The sequence below is a fragment of the Pyrus communis genome, chromosome 6 (genome assembly GCF_041283825.1).
Source record: "Pyrus communis isolate YQ-2024b chromosome 6, ASM4128382v1, whole genome shotgun sequence".
Taxonomy (NCBI): Eukaryota; Viridiplantae; Streptophyta; class Magnoliopsida; order Rosales; family Rosaceae; genus Pyrus; species Pyrus communis.
In genome coordinates this window covers 7,566,449-7,584,321 of record NC_142570.1, presented here as the reverse complement: position 1 = coordinate 7,584,321, position 17,873 = coordinate 7,566,449, and the positions used below count along the sequence as shown (strand labels likewise).

The 17,873-nt window shown below is 35.2% G+C and overlaps 1 protein-coding gene and 1 pseudogene across 1 annotated transcript; both read left to right on the top strand.

Annotated features, from left to right (window-relative positions):
• The first annotated feature begins 9,294 nt into the window (after positions 1-9,294).
• On the top strand, positions 9,295-11,433 carry LOC137710756 (transcription factor MYC3-like). Its single transcript, XM_068449876.2, has 2 exons — positions 9,295-10,302; positions 10,581-11,433. The coding sequence occupies exons 1-2, from the start codon at positions 9,567-9,569 to the stop codon at positions 11,270-11,272; spliced, it is 1,428 nt and encodes a 475-aa protein (XP_068305977.1). The 5' UTR covers positions 9,295-9,566; the 3' UTR covers positions 11,273-11,433.
• A 5,727-nt stretch (positions 11,434-17,160) lies between these two features.
• On the top strand, positions 17,161-17,733 carry LOC148696207 (uncharacterized; annotated as a pseudogene).
• The last annotated feature ends 140 nt before the right edge of the window (positions 17,734-17,873 follow it).

The window sequence follows — 17,873 nt, the reverse complement described above, 5'->3', positions numbered from 1 at the left end:
AGGAGTAAATGTGGGATGAAAATTGAGATGACTAAATTCTCTTAAGATCCTATGAACTCAAGATTTGTCTAGGACCAAAATGAACACAAATGTATGAACAAGCATGTGTTAGAAATGATATGTGTGAGACATATTGTCTTGGTTTACTCTATAAGGTAAACAATTCAATGTCTTCTATATATATTGCATCACCATGTAAATTTGATATGTTTTTCACTAAGGTAAATTCAAGTCCAAAGACACTTCACCTGATGTGTATCATTTCTACTTTTCTCTCAAGATTCGATCTCCATTTGCTTTTTAATTTTCATTTACATCCAAATGTGGGGTATTGATAAGTGTTTGAATGAAATTCCAACTCAAATGTGGTGTATAAACTAATATAATTATATTAAGTGAACGAAAGATTGTCATGATGATTACATAGCCAAAAAGGCTACAATGCGAATGACTTGTTTAACAAAATACAAGTACTACTATATTTAGTGAAAGCTAAAGTAAAACCCTAATCCTTATCGGGCAAGAAACTGTAATATCTTTGGCCCACAAGAAAACCTTAAATAATAATAAAATAAATAACTAATTTCCAACAACTTGTCCTTCATGAGTTCTTATTGCCGTCTTTGCTTTATCATATACATCATTTATTGCTTGGATATATGATACTTGTACTTTTTTTTTTCTTCTAAAATCGTCCAAAGTTTTTTTCTTAGGAGCCTATCAAACATTTTTTCTATAGTCTGTAAAAATCATGTACAAATCCTTTTATCTGTTCCTATATCGTTTCAAAGAATTTCTTTCACAACTTATCATATGCTATTTCACAGATATCACTCAGAATAATAAAACTGTAAAACTACCATTAAGAATCAAAGACTAATTCGTTGATTTTCAACTCTTTTTGGACGATTGATTCAAATGTTCTAGAAGACTATTAGAACTATTGTCACCACCGACTATGATGAGGTGTAGGGCAGACGTGGCAGCTGACGCGTATAACTGGACCACTGGAGAGACTTGGAGTGATCAACCTAGCTGGTAACACATTCATAGCACATGAATCACAACTGACTATATATCGAATATCAAACTTTTTTCTAACAAAATGGAAACAGAGTGGTGCTAAACTATTGATGATGTGTTTTGTTAGCTAAATTTGACTAGTAATGCAGAGAATGGGGTTTAAAAAGGATTTTTTTTTTTTAATTACAAGCTATTAACAGCTATAGTATTCTGGTTTGTAGAGAGAGAAATGAGAAGATGAAGAAGAAGAAAAATAGAAAGAGAGGTTAGAAAACAAGGGCTAATCTTTCATTAATTGAATAGAGCTCCGAATTGAATTGGGGCCCCTGATGTTTTTGTATCCCATAAATATATTATATAATTTTTTAATCTAAACTACCTATTAATAAAACCTTGTTTGTCAATCAAAGCTCCAGCAAATCATTATTCTAACCATTTCACCATAACTGAATAAAAATAAAAAATGTGAACAATTCAGTTATTGCATCTAACATAAATTTTATTATTTTTTTACACTAACCTCACAGCCATGTAAATATAGCATATCCCATTTAAAAATTAAAAAATAAATAAAAAAACACCACTTCTCTTCTCTTCCTCTCTATGCATTCCCCATGTTCTCCCACCCTCTCCTTTTCTTTTTCCTTTTTATCATTTCTCTTTTGTTTTTTTTTTAAATTGTTATAATTGCTCATTAATAATAAATCGTAGTAAAATACAAAACAAACTTAGTTTGTACACGTAGAGCGTGTGTGCTGATTAATAATAATAAATAAATAGAAAATGGCCTAGGCATAATTGGATTAACAGTCCCTATGGTGATAGGGTAGTCGGAAGATAGCTCATGTGGTAAAAAAAGAGGATTTAAGCCCCTAAGGTAAAGTCTGTTAGAATTTAGGCTCAAAATTAAAAATTTTGTCAACTCTCCGTTAATTGTTAACACATGAGGTTCAAGTGGTAACAATTAGCAGAGAGCTCCGTTTTAGCCTAATATATGTGGCTCACGTGCTACTAACTAACTGAGAGCTAACGAAAATTTCAAGTTTAGGCCTAAATCGTAACAGACTTCACCATAGGGGTTTAAATCCTAATTTTTTTACATGAACTATCTTCCAACTACCTTTTTCACCAAGGAAACTAATAATCCAATTAGGGCAATAGCCAAAAATGAAAAAGAATATTGGACTATTTCTCTCTCATAAGTCCATAACTCATAATACTTCTCTTAAGTAAATCCTCAAATAAATAATATCATGTACAAATCCTTTTATCTGTTCCTATATCGTTTCAAAGAATTTCTTTCAGAACTTATCATATGCTATTTCACAGATATCACTCAAAATAATAAAACCGTAAAACTACTATTAAGAATCAAAGACTAATTCATTGATTTTCAATTTTTTTTTTATTCAAATGTTCTAGAAGACTATTAGAACTATTGTCACCACCGACTATGATGAGGTGTACGGCAGACGTCGCAGCTGACGCATGCGAGGACAAGCCTGGCATGAATATTTGGCCTATTTGTTGGTGGGGTTGCGGGTGGGTCATTGGAAGTAACTAACCTTCAACAATACCATATAACTGGACCACTGGAGAGATTTGGAGTGGTCAACCTAGCTAGTAACACATTCACAGCAAAGTGCAATGAATCACAACTGACTATATATCGAATATCAAACTTTTTTCTAATTAAATGGAAACAGAATGGTGCTAAACTAATTTATGATGTGTTTTGTTAGTTAAATTTGACTAGTAATACAGAGAATGAGGTTTAAAAAGAATTTTTGTAATTACAAGCTAATAATAGCTATGGTATTCTGGTTTTTAGAGAGAGAAATGAGAAGATGAAGAAGAAGAAAAATAGAAAGAGAGGTCAGAAAACAAGGGCTAATCTTTCATTAATTGAATAGAGCTCCGAATTGAATAGGGGCCCTGATGTTTTTGTACCCTATAAATATATTATATAATTTTTTAATTTAAACTACCTATTAATAGAACTTTATTTGTCAATTACAGCTCCAGCAAATCACTATTCTAACCATTTCACAATAACTAAACAAAAAAAAAAAAAAAAAAATGTGGACAATTCAGTTATTGCATCTAACATAAATTTTTATTATTTTTTTACACTAACCTCACAGCCATGTAAATATAGCATATCTCATTTAAAAATTAAAAAATAAATAAAAACACCACTTCTCTTCTCTTCCTCTCTATGCATTCCCCATGCTCTCCCACCCTCTCCTTTTCTTTTTCCTTTTTATCAGTTCTCTTTTGTTTATTTTTTTTTTCAATTGTCATAATTGCTCATTAATAATAAATCGTAATAAAATAAAAAACAAACTTAGTTTGTACACGTAGAGCGTGTGTGCTGATTAATAATAATAAATAAATAAATAGAAAAATAGCCTAAGCATAATTGGATTAACAGACCCCATGGTGATAGGGTAGTTGGAAGATAGCTCATGTGGTAAAAAAAGAGGATTTAAGCCCCTAAGGTAAAATCTGTTAGAATTTAGGCTCAAAATTAAAATTTTTATCAACTCTCCCTTAATTGTTAACACATGAGGTTCACGTGGTAACAATTAATGGAGAGCTCCATTTTAGCCTAATATATGTGGCTTACATGCTAATAACTAACTGAGAGCTAACGAAATTTTCAATTTTAGGCCTAAATCGTAACAGACTTCACCATAAGGGCTTAAATCCTAACTTTTTAAACATGAACTATCTTCTGACTACCCTATCACCAAGGAGACTAATAATCCAATTAGGCCAATAGCCAAATATGAGAAAGAATATTGGACTATTTCTCTGTCATATGTCCATAACTCATAATACTTCTCTTAAGTAAATCCTCAAATAAATAATATCATTCAACTACTTGGATTGAAGTGCTAACAATTCGATTCATGTAAAGCATTTAACATATATTATAATACGATTGTTGATTGAATTGGCATAATAAAATTTAGGTTTATGTTTTTATTGCTATTATGAATTTGACTTTTCTTAATGATCATGAGTTTTAGTTTCAAAGTTTGTGTTAGTTTTAATAATAGATTTATTTATTGGCAAGCGGTTTTCACATACCTTTTTTAACTTTTCAAACTTTTTGTTTTTAGCCATCGAAGTGAATTAATCAAACGAAATAAAAAAAACAAAATTAAACATAGGTGTCTGATAGGCTTAAAATGATATGTGCTTATCATTTCCATTGTACAATGTCTAAAACAAAAATTAGTATTTTTTTTCATAAAATATTATTATTTTCTTAAAAGATTATATTTAAGAAGGACCCCATTTAAAATTTTCACACATGACCCCCAAATTTTCAGGGGCAACCCTAGTCTTGGAAACTTAGGCCATCTCTAACCGAGGGCTGGCCAGAGGGCTCGTTTTAGTCATCTGGCCCTCCAAGATATTAATATTTTAATGAACAGTACATGACCATATTTGCCTCCATCTCCAACTGAGGGCCAAAGGGCCATAGAGCTCATTTTAGCCCTGTCGCAAAAAACCGCCTACAACCAAGGACCATAAGGACAAACATCATTTATTATTGAAAAAATATTGAAGGAAATTATTGAAAAATTGAAAGAAAAAATTGCAGATGAAGGAAATATTGAAAAAATGAAAGAAATATTGCAGATGAAGGAAATATTGCTGATGAAGTGAAGAATTGAAAGAGCTTCACCATATATATAGAAGAAAAAAAAAGGTTTAAATTCAAAAAAAAAAAAAAAAAAAGAATAAAACGGCCAGCTGCAGTCAGCTAGCCATTGTATTCGAATTTTTTCATACTATTCGTCTTGGTTATAACCGACACTATTATTCAAATTAACATTCGTGTCGGTTATAACCGACATGAATAGTGATTAATAAAAAATATTCCTATCTAGCCGTAATATTTAAATCACTATTCGTGTCGGTTATAACCAACACTATTGAAATAATCTAAATTATTCATGTCGGTTATAACTGACAAGAAATCCAACACATTTAAAAAAATTCTGGCCAGCCCGGGGCTGGCTGGCTGGTTGGAAGGGGCCAGCCCTCTAGCCCTTTGGCCCTTTCAGATTCCATGGGGCCCACAAGCCCTCTGGCCTAGCCTTCGGTTGGAGACGATTTTCGGGCTATTTTTGGCCCTCTGGACCCTTCGATTGGAGATGACCTTATTAAACTAAGATGGCCCTAGTCTTGAAAATTTATTAAACTGGTGATTTTCACAAATAAATTGTATTTGAACTCCATGGAAATACCCGTAAGGGAGAAATAGAGGGAAATTTCTTTGTTGCTGGACACCTTAAATTTTTTGGCCTTTGGGTTGGTGACAGTAACTCTTGGTCTCTCTTCTCTCTTCCTTTATATGTTTCTCTTACCTTTTATCCATTTCCATCTCCGGTTTTGTCAAGGAGAGCCATTATAACGTCTTACTAATCAAATTTGTATTTTTAAAGTGGCGGTTGTGGAGCCAAAAATAATCACAAGGCAACATGTGGATTTTTGGTAAAAAGGACAAAGTCACCCCTGAGACACACCGGTTGTCCTATGCAAGCAGTGGAAAATCAACCAAGAGTGTCCAAATTAGGTAACAAATTCCAAATTATCTCATCCATCCTCATCTTAGGTAATTAATTCATAACCTACAAATTATTCCATATAAATGGAGATTAATTGGCTAATTAATGGATTAATTCTTAATTAATCCATTAATCACCAATTAAATCACCCATTTTCACACAAAAAAACCTCTAAGGGCCGGTCACCTCCATTCCCTATATATATGACCCTATTTTCTCTAGAAAGCTAGTTCCACACTCTTGCAAAACTCCCAAAAACTCTCCAAACACTTTTCTCTCTAAATTCTAACTTTGGCATTGGAGGTTCTTCGGCCAAAGGGACCCCCTCATTCATCGTGGGTGTGTGAGGCTCTTGGCCTTGACCTAAGGTGTTATTTGTTTTGTAGGTGCAATTTTGTCCAATAACAAGGAGGAAGAAATTTGCATCCACAAATTGGTGCTTTCATTAAGAGTTGAAATTCACACTTGTAGAAGACTCTTGCATAAAAAGGTTTTTTTTCCTCTATTTTCTAGTCCACTTGTATTTTTCTTACGTTCTTATTATTAGAATTTTTTATTTACAAAGATTATTTGATAAAATGAAAAAGAGAAATACAATGGCTAGAAATTTAGAAAACTCCATGAGTGAAAATATTAATATTCAAGAAATGGGACCGCGGCGTTCCACGAGACTAAATGTGATCCTAGGGGGAACGGCACCACCACCATGGGAACCACCGCAGTGGCCACCTGCGGTGAGGTCCCTGGCACCACTACCACGGCCCGAGCCGTGCCATCCAAGGCTCATAGCACCAAGGCCATAACCTAAGCCATGTCACTCTAAGCCCAACGCCAGCCCAACGTGTTGCCAAGCCGAGCCCTAGCCTCGCACCCAAGTGTGCCACACGCCGAGCAACCCACTCCCGTGGCCCAGTCTGCTTCCGTAGCCCAATATGCTCTCGTGGCCTTCTAAGCAGCCCAAATCGGTCCAAGACTAGTTCAATCGTCCCGGCTCCAAATTTTCGGACCGATGATGAAACCGGGAGCATTTTCACCATATTTTTCTGCGAATTTGACATTTCCCAACTCAAATCTCGCGCCCAGAGTCTACTATACTTCCACTGCTCAAGGAGAAACATTCCTTCCAAGCTCTTCCAATCCAAATGGCGAACAACACTTGTCTCGACAAGTCATAGAGTTGACGAGCACCCTAGCACAGCAGACGACCTTGGTGAACCAGCTTTTGTAGCGCAACAAGTTATTGTATTTTAGTTAACGAGCGCCCAAAATCTAAGTTGACGAGCGCCCAAAATCTAAGTTATTGAAAGTTAACAAGTTATTGAAAGTCATAGAGTTGACGAGCGCCCAAAATCTAAGTTGTTGTAGTTTTAATATTTAAGATGTATTTTAGTTAAGTTGTCTTTCAATTAAATTGTGATCTTTGAATTAATGTCTAAGTTGTTAACATGCAAGAAAAATTAAAATATTTAATAACATGAAACTTAAACAATATGAAACCTAATGTGTCACTCAAAATCATATCCGAAATTTTTTGAGATTATATAAAGATAAGAAATTGGGATACTTATTCATTTAGCGACAAGTGACACTCAAAATATGTCCGGAAAACTTTTTTTTGATATGGTAGTTTAATTCAATTAACCAGTAAAATTAAAGAACAAACTTAAAATAATAAATTATGAAGGGGGCTAAAAAATAGTCCATTCGATTGGAAATGATACATAAATATAGCTTTACACTGTTAATTGAAAAATAATTTATTTCAAAACTATAATTTGAACGGAAACTAAACATATCCTATTCGATTAGAGATGACCTGAATGGAGACGGGTTCCAGCAGAGAATGAGGAGAGGAGAGATTCTTTCGCTTTTGCCCAACAATACGTGGGTGGGCCACAGTTGTGGTGTAGTAGAAGGGTGCAAGCCCAGGCAAAACTTGCAAGGGCAAGGAATAGGGCATCTGCCTTTCGCCTAATCGCCCTCCAGTCTTCCCTCCGCTGGAGTAATTTTTTTCTGGGCTGTGGGGCAATTCAACCCAATTGCAAGGGCAATTGGAAATCTCGTCTCTCGTGGGTCGTGACTTGCAAAAGGAAAGGGGCTTTTGGATCTACGTCCAAAAATATGGGTAGCTTTTGAAACTGAGTTCAGTTATCTAATTATATATTTTGATATCAATTTTGCCCATTTAGATAAAAATATTTAATTTCTTTAAATTTTTTTTATCATTTATTCAGTTTTTAAAATTTGAATATTTAAATACTCAAACCAAAAATATTATCTAGTAACTACCTATTATTTATGAAGAAAACAAAACCGATATAGTCTAGTAACTACCTATTGCATGGAAGAAAGATGCTTTATACCTACAAAGAAGATATAATCTACTTGCAAAATAAAAATAAAGTACCTATTGTATCGGAAGAAAAATTCTAGGAACCTACATGGCGGAACATAGAAATATAAATTGATATAATATACCTCCATTAAAGGAACAAATTTGGAGGGAAGAACACAAAAATATCATCCATGAAAAGAAGAGACAAAAAAGAGGAGGATTGATTCCATGATCTAACGGAGGGAATTGTGTGGAAGAAGGAAAGAAGGAGGGATGAAACGGACTGGGGGTTGAGGTGATTATATGGCTATAACTAATCGTACAGTTAAGGAATTAGTTAAACCATAAATAATCCCATAATTAAGAAATTTTGTGTATTTACTACAATTTGTAAGCTTAAGGGGTAAATATGGTATAAACCACAGACAATCATACGTGGAATCTCAATTATTGGACCTATTTCAATGAAATGGACTAATCCTACTAATGACTCACAAAATTGGATCTATATCAAGTTATCCAAAAAAAAAGAGGACAAATGATCGATATTGATTGATTTAACCTAAAGAGGAAAAAGCCAAAATCTCTCTTCTCTATTGGACCCATAAGAGCCGTGTCAACCAAGACAGTATGAACATGAGCTAACGGTTAGTTAACTAAAAGGTTAATTAGGTTAGTTAAAGGAAGAACTTAACCACTTATTGATAGGTTTGAGTTTTATTACAAAAGATTTTGGTGATATTATGGATAGAAAGTTTCATATATTAATTGTATATTATTTTGTTATATAACCCATTTGGAATGCTTAAGTTAATACGGAAAGAATTATTAGTTGTATGATATAGACTTGAACCTACCCGTTATTTAAAAGAAAACTCGCAACCCTACTCTTTTTCAAACACGCTTTCAAATCTCTTTCACATGATGAAATGAAGAAAACCACAAAACATTCTATCAGTAATAGAAATGGGAAAGGGATCCTCTCCGGATCCCTTCCATCAAATACATCCAATCAATCAATTCAAACTCTTGAAATTCGATCAAATGGCTACAAACAGGGGCATTTTTAAAAGTTATAATAACTTTAACCGTTGAATCAAATTTCAAGGGTTCAGATTAGATAATTGGGTGGATTTGGTGAAAGGAATCCGTAGAGGATCCCTTTCAAAAGAAATGAAGAAAGAATTGAATTAAGCACGAGAAAGTGGTGAAATAAAATCGAAGACCAATTATTAATTTTCAGAATAGACGGATGAGAGAAGTTTCCAAACAGCCTACGAAAATGAGCCAGATTCAAAGAATTTACCGTGTGGTGTGTTTATCACGTTGCACTATTAGTCCTTACGAGTTGTACGTGGGTTTGTTTCCTTTATTAATTTCCAGTCCGAGCATTGAGAACCTCACTCACTCAATTTCCTCTTCCATTGCTTCTCACTCACTCACTCAATTTCTTCTTCCATTGTCTCAAATTCTACTATTCATTTCTGACTTCTTAATTTGTAGCTAAATTTTTCTTTACATAATAGTCATTAGCAAGCAAAAATGTGTGCCTTTTGATTCCATAAACTCCTCCGATACCATCGAGGCTTCTGAAAAAGAAAAAAAAAAAAGAAAGGAAAACGATGGAGGAAATTATATCCTCTTGTACTTCTCAAAAGTTTTGTCAAGAAAACTCACCCACACTTCAACGCCTCCAATTCATAGTTCAGAACCGCCCTGAATGGTGGGTCTATTCAATTTTCTGGCAACCCTCAAAACACAACAGTGACCTAGTTTCTTTGTCGTGGGCCGGCGGCCATTTTCGAAGCACTAGGGACTTGGCCTCCAAAAGAAGTTACCACAAACACCAACCCGGATTCGGGTTCAATGTTGTGGAGAGGAAGAGGGCGATTAGCAGAGAAGTTGAAGCTCTTTTCCATGAAGACTTGGATTTGGACGGTGGAGATGTTACTGACGCTCAATGGTTTTACTTTTACACAGCCTCTTTAACCCAGTCATTTACTGCCGGCCACGGTAATAGTAACATTCTGGGCCGTACGTTTTGTTCTGGTGGTTTTGTTTGGCTGGCAGGTGATCATGAGCTTCAAATCTATGAGTGTGAGAGAGTGAAAGAAGCAAGAATGCACGGAATTCAAACTTTGGTTTGTATTGCAACTTCATGTGGAGTACTTGAACTCGCATCTTTGGATGTGATCAAAGAAGATTGGGGTCTTCTGCAGCTATCAAAATCACTTTTCGAATCAGACAACAAGAACGTGGTCCCAAAGCAGCTGAGCAGCAGCCGTGAGGACCAGGTACATGTTTCTCTCTTAGAAAGTGGAATCTTTTCAGGAGCTGACAAAGAGTGGGCAACACAAGGTAAGCAAACCGGTTCAAAATTTTTGATACAGTAAGCTATACTGGTAGCAAATACCAAACGCATCGAACTAGTGTTGTCTAGACAATGATGTATGTAGACTGATGTCCAATACCAAACAATCTTTTCCATTTAGATGATATTTAAGAGGTTTTTTTTTTTTTTTTTTTAATTTAAAGTACTCACGTAACATGATCTCCAGATACGATATTTTATTGATATTGTGTATTTTAACACACAATATTTCATTGACATGAAAGTTAAATATTTTGACTTGAAGGTGGTACAAAAGAAGCAGCTCCTGCAAATGTAAGTGGATCATCATCAGACTCAGGACCTTCTGACTCTGTTGGAAATTTAACCTCTGAGAATGCTGAGAACATTCGATTAAAAAAGAGAGGAAGATCATCAAACCGTGAAACAGGTAGAACAGAATCACCAATAAACCATGTTGAGGCTGAAAGACAAAGGCGAGAGAAGCTTAACCATCGATTCTATGCCCTCCGCTCTGTCGTTCCCAATGTGTCCAGAATGGACAAAGCTTCTTTACTTTCTGATGCAGTTGTATACATCAATGATCTGAAAGCAAGGGTTGGGCAATTGGAGGCCAAAATTCAAGCACAACCTCAAAAGCCTGGTGTTGATATCGGAGGCCAAACAAGCTCCATAGTTGATCATCATCAAACAAGGCCTAGGCTATCATCAAGTTATAATAATAAAGCAGCTGGGGCTGTGGAAATAGATGTGAAGATCGTAGGCTCAGAAGCCATGATACGAGTTCAGTGTCCGGATTGCGATTACCCTAATGCTAGATTGATGAATGCACTCAAAGACCTGGAGTTAAAAGTTTATCATGCAAGCATATCAAGTGTGAAAGAGTTGATGCTTCAAGATGTTGTGGCAAGAGTGCCTCAGGGTTTCACAAGTGATGAGGCCATGAAAATTGCTATTCTAAAAAGATGGTACAACTAGAGTTATAGGTCAGTAATTAGTTTACCTTGCTAATAAGGTGTGATTTTGATTATTAATGATGATCTCATTATTCTTCGCTGTTATAATTGTTGCACGTAACTAAACCTGAAGATGTATTAGCCAAATTTTTGGAGGGAATGTATATGTGTAATATATTTAAATGTGGAATTGATTTAAAATGTTTCAAAAGAAAATACAATGATATATGTACACCAAGGGATAGGGGAGTGAGGCTAAGCCATACAATGAGCTAGGCATCATAATTTGGTATAAAACTGAGTATCTACATAAGTCGAACTAGAGAGAGAGAGATATTTCACAAAATTAGACAAGGTCGTTCTAATTACTTTTATAGTCTATATCCTCTGAATGGGGCTCGGACTCGATCATGATTTTCTCAAACTTAAAGGATTTGCGAACGAAAATAAAAATAATCGGACAGGGTTACTCAAACATCACGATGGTCGTGATAAAAAATGGGGTATATATGGCCGTGCTGGTGCCAAACTTGAGCTGTTACATGATGTAATTCACACATGAACAAGCGGAGAACACCCAATTATTACCTTTGGAAGCAAGCGAGTGACCCCTATAGTCAAGCACCGCAGTTAACTTCTTCGTAGGGACTTTGGTTGTTGTCCGTTGTAGACTCCAGTGAGTACAACACTTCAGGTTCACCTTAGTCGGAGATGCCGCAAATCGCCTGGTTAATTAGGTAGTTAGTAAATGCCACGAACGGAGCTAAGGTTTGGTGAAACGCGTAGAGCGTGAGAGATTTGATTGATTGGTTTGAGACCCTTTTCTCGTTGCCAAATGCCTTGTATTTATAGTGATTGCAAGTCTCACCTCCAGATAATCACACTCCGTTCAGGAGTCAAACTCCTTTTCAAACGAAACTTCAGCTCGGCCAAGTCCAAGTACATTTCCGATTAGGCTTTCGACGTTCTTATATCTTTAATGAATTTGATCGCAGAAGCATGTCTCCATACAATCTTAATACAATTGTGTTTCTCAAAAAGAAGGGTATTGAAAACATCTTTATCCTTGTAAAACTGACATTCCTTCCCCAAATGAAATTCCAGCTCTGCGAAATAAGGTGGCTCATGAGTTAGCGGAAGGGAAAATTTATTTAAACCCATGTAATCTCTTTCTACAATCAACTTAAAATTTAAATATGAGTTGTCTTTTTAATCCTATTGCATAATGACCCATCAAATGCAAGATGAAATTAACAATAAAAATAAAAGTTATCAACAAACCCACACTCAATATCTAAGAGCTAAAAACAAGCTTTTTATTGATGGATAATGATTTTTAAGTTTTAAATTCTCAAACTAAGGTATTAATCGATCTATGCAAAAAAAAAATTTCATTTGATTTCAAATTTTTTAAGAGTTGAAAAGATGAGTTTTTAGGTTTCAATTCAAGACCATCAATGTTGAAAGTTGAGAAGATGGGTTTTTGGGTTTGTTATACTTTGTGTGTGGTCATTACCTTTAAGAGTCTAATTGCTTATGATTTGATAGAGTAAAAATTGAGGAAAAAGTAGTAAAAAGAGAAAAGATGACGATCGTCTAGCTCTCTGTGATCATAACAGTAACACTCACGAAAGTAAATGAGCATATTGTTGGCTGATTGTAACTATTAGTGTTGCAAGATTTATCCTAGACTTTGTAATTTGCTACTGTTTTTTTGGATCTCTATTAATACAAACTCATGCCGTTGCTTTAAAAAAGAAGAAAAAAAAGAAAAAGTAATGACACAACTACTGAAAATTGGTTCATTAGGAAGCCAAAAGTGGGGAGGATTGTGGTGAGGACTGTTGTTAGATTAGAATGTTTAGCCCACTTTTTGTTATCGTAATTTGTAGTGGTCTCACAAGATTCATAAACAAGTAGAAAATTCACTAAGTATTTGACTTGTCCACACAAATTGAACTCTAGAAAGCTTTCATTAGCTTAAAACAAGTAGAAACTTCACCGAACTATTCAATTTGAAATTTTATTTTCTAAATGGGTGTAAAGATAAATTTACATTTTGAATTGAGTTTGTGAGGGTAGTTTAGGTATTAAGTTTGGGTTTAAAGAGATATTAATTCTTTAATTAAAAATAATATGGATGTGGAGAGTAGGTTGAGTGTAGAAAGAGGTTATATGGGTTCAAATAAAATTTCCCTTGGCAAAATTTGAACTTTATAATGAAGGATTTCATACATGGACAGGGGAGGAGCCAATTTGGCTTGCTCCTTTCTTGGAAGTCGATTTTGGAGAATGATAATTGAAAGTAAATGGGAGTAATTTGGCGAAGTATTCCTTTTTCCCCTTCTCTAGAGGTTTTTAACGAGGCTTCCCCTTCATTCCTAAATCTCTTGTACTCTGTTATTTTTACAGAAATGACAATTAAGTTTCCGATAAAAAAAACCCAATGCGAAGGAAAGCATAACTCATGGCAAAGTCTCCATTATGGGCCAAAACCATTAAAGTTTGGACTTTAAAGTAAGAGATCTTAGGTTCGAATCTCGTGGATGGCGAATTTGATACAAAATTAGATTGCTCATTGTGTAGCTTAGCCGAACTTCCCCTCCTCTTAGTGTAAAAATATCAATATACTAAAAAAAAAAAAAAAAAAAAACAAAAGAGAATTGTTATTGGCACTCTAAAACTCTCATTTTGTACTCTAAACGAAAAAAAAAATACACTTATTAAAAGTGAAAAATGAGATTTTTGGATTGCAAATAAGTTAAACCCACAAAACCCATGGATGGGTTATGGAAGAAGACTTGGCGTGTGATGGTTCCTAATAAAATTAAGTTGTTTCTTTGGAGAGCGTGTCGTCATTCTCTTGCGGTGAGACATAACTTGGAACGGCGTCGTATTCGGGTCTTAAATGTTTGTGAATTATGTGGTGCTGCAGACGAAACGGAGGCGCATTTGTTCTTTAATTGTTAGTTCAGCCGAGCCTTCTGGTTTGGTACCTCATTGCAGATTGATATGGGATCACTTGGCTCGCAAGAGTTTATGGTGGGATGGAAGAAGCTCTCAGACCGTGTGGGACAAGGGATGAATGAGGATTCGGTACTTCAACAGATTGCGTCTGGTCTATGACGTATCTGGAAATGTAGGAATGAAGTTGTGTTTACGATAATCGAATTTTGCCTTACATCGCTGTCGATTTGTGGCAGCGTCAAGTTAATGCGGCTATGGTTGAAGATGATGGAGCAGGAGACCGAAGGAGAAGGAAGGAGGAAGCAGGGAAAATTTTTTAGATAGAGGGGGTTGTGAATGGATGGCGAAAGCCGGACTTTGGAAGCTTAAAATTGAATTGTGATGCGGCTTGGAGGAAAGAATCAAGGATAGGTGGTGTGGGATGGGTGCTACGACACTTTGCTAGGATTCCAAAGATGGCGGGTGGGAAGGGTGGGGATAGGTATTTATCGCCTATTATGGCTGAAGTGGTGGCGATTCGTCAGGGGCTTGAGATGTGCGTTCAAAGTGGTATTCCGGAGTCAGGGGTGGCGCTAGAAGTGGAAATCGATTCGAAGGGGGTGATTCAAATGCTCAATAAGGAGATTCAAGCGGGCGTGTCAATGGAGATTTATTTGGTTGATATTTGGGCTATGAAGCCTTCTTTCCACTCGGTGAAGTTTATCTTCACTCCTTATCAATGTAATCGTGTAGCCCATATGGTGGCGGTGTACGTTCATAAGCATGGCGGGAGTCTGGGTTGAGATGAGTTAAGACAAAAATTTCTGTTTAATATCTTAGTAGAAGTACAAATGTTTCCATTCGTATTTGATTGATCAATATAATTCTATCTTTTGACAAAAATAAAAAAAATAAAAAAATAAATTGGGCCAAAGGAAAATTACTGCATGTGAGGTTTTAACTCATGACGACTTTTTCTACTGCACATTAAAAGTGCATATATTTTTTTTTGAACAAATGATATTTTCTACACTAAGGGAGAGAGGGTGGGCTTAGTCTCACACTGAGTTAGCATATGCAATAATATGATTCAAATTTACCATTGGCGAGAGTCGAACCTAAGACTTTGCATTTACAAGTGAAGAGTAATATCATTATACAGTAGTATTAAGTGACAAAAAATGCATATTTTATGTACACAGCTGAATGAGGTGTGCACTAGAGAAAATACATTAAATTAAGTAAGCCAGTTCTATAAACCCACAAACAAAATTTAATGTTGTTTACGAAAGGGTGGTTGTTGCAAGGAAGCCCAACAATTGAGGTGGCGGTGAGGAGTGCTTGGGTTGTATAATAATAATAATAATAAATCTTTAGTTTTCAGTGGGTGTGTTGGATTTGTCTAACGGTGATTGATGAGTCAATATTACACCATATATTTTATCTTAATTTTAGTTATTATTTATTGGTTATTTTGTAAGAATTTTGTTACTTTGATTTATATTCTTAATGTAGAACATTCGCCTTCCTCTAGAGCAAAACATGATGAAACGGACGAATTTTGGAGTGATTCAAATTGGAGGACACTCATGTGTCTCTCAATTTGATCGTGTCAAAGTTTCAGATTTGTCTACCAAACATTTTATTTATGGTGAAGAAATAAAGAAGCAGCGCGCAGTGCTGTCAAAGTAACGTTTTGGGCTTATTTGGGCTTTTTGGCATCCAAGATGATGTCTTTTGGGTTCGAGGTCTTCTGCAATTATGTTCGGGACATTTCAAACTTTAATTCTAGCCATTTTGAGCCTGTTTTGGAGCCCCGGAAGTCCAAAAACTGGCTGATTTGTGGCTGGGCAGATTTTCCAAAGCTAGAATAGGAATTACCTAGTTTTTAGAAGAAATTTTTCTAGGTAGGGTTTTATTTTTTATTAGTATAAATAAGGCTATTAAGCCATTAGGAATAGAAGGGAGAACGCATAAAATTTACGCACACACTACTTTGGAAGATTCAAGTTTATTTTCAAGGTGTTTTCTATCCATATTCTTAATAATATTTTGTTTTATAATTGTTCGTAACTAATTTTCGTTTGCTAGGGTGAGACCATGAACCACATTATCAACCCTTTCCTGGTCATCAATCCTGCAACACCAAATATGCATGCAAGTTTTGAATTGTTAATCACTGGTTTAAACTATCTATTTGTCTTGATGATTGACAACCATTAGGATATTTAGAAAAGTAATTTGATGCAGTTTTGACAAAAGGGTTGTCCCTAAAATTGACTAAGGCTTCTTGTGGTTAATATGTGTAACTTCTTAGGATGGACGACACGTCTTAAGAGTTATATGGTTTTTCAAAAGGATTTCACAAAACTTAATAAGTCTTGCATGTTCACATTCGATCTGGATACCACGGTCAGGTTGCATGTTAGATATACGTTCTATGTTGGAGGTTCCAAGTAGGGCATACTTTAGGAAAACCTAACCTTCAAATATGCATCGGTAATTTATAAGTAATTAGAAGAACTACGTAGGATTGTTAAGGTGACGGCGGAACCCTAATGTTTCTTTAAGTTGATTTTCTTTGACTTGGTTTCTAGTTGATTGATTTAGTTGTCTTTATTTTAAATTCATTTTATTTTTAAAATTCTAAAATCAATATTTTACAAACTTTGTTTTAAATAATTAATTAAGATTTGATTTTACACAAATTATTCATTCAATCTCTATGGAAAACGACCTTACTTGAGTTGCTATACTACAATTACCTTGTACTCTTGCAAGTATTTTAAGTGTTTTTATCCCTACTTTGACAGGTGATAAAAATCCCTATCAAGAAATTAACGCCGTTGTCGGTGATTGTGTTTAAATGATTTGTGTTTATCAACTCTTAGTTAATTATTTTTGTATATATCTTTTTATTTACTTGATTTAATTTTATTTTTTTAGGTTACAATTTGTGCAACAATGGACTTTGTTCCTCCTCCTGGATTCAATATACAACCAGGAGGACCACCCTTTTGGGTCAACTTTGCAGAATGGGGTTTTTATGGATTTAAACCTACAATTTGTGCACTTTGCTGTTTAAAGTCCCATGATATTTTGCAATGTCCCGAGAGAGAATATTTTCCAAATTATGTCCAGGAGCATATCAATATGAGAAACAAATAAAAAGGGAGTTGAAACAATCCCTATTTAGAGTTCTACACTCCAAGTTTGAAAAAGCATCTTGAGCACTATTTTGAGCAGTCTAATGTGCCACAAGAGCTTTCGATGGAGGACAAACTCTCTCAATTGTTGGAATCAACTGAGTTGTACATTGAAATAACCAATCAAGGATTCTAGATTCAAGCATCAAACCGTGGGAAAAGCTATGATGATCAAGAAGAGATTGGCACAACAACTAAGGAGCAATCTACCATTTATTCAACCCCAAGGGAGGAAACAACACATGCTGATCCTAAAATCCTCCAAGATCCTTTTACTACCCAAGTTCATTGCCACCAAAACCTTTCCCACAAAGCTAGCAGGAAGACATGAGTGTTAATATGTTCACACAAATTTAACATCTAATATATCGCATGATCAGCTCTCTAACACACTGATCGATTTGGATACAAGGCAGATGACTACTGATACAATTTATGTTGCTGAATTGGATAGTCTAGCAGTACAAGCAT

Excerpts from the sequence above, each read along its gene's own strand:
- LOC137710756 (XM_068449876.2), top strand. The coding sequence starts at position 9,567 with ATGGAGGAAATTATATCCTCTTGTACTTCTCAAAAGTTTTGTCAAGAA. Across the intron at positions 10,303-10,580 it reads CAAAGAGTGGGCAACACAAG|GTGGTACAAAAGAAGCAGCT; the intron begins GTAAGCAAACCG and ends TTTGACTTGAAG.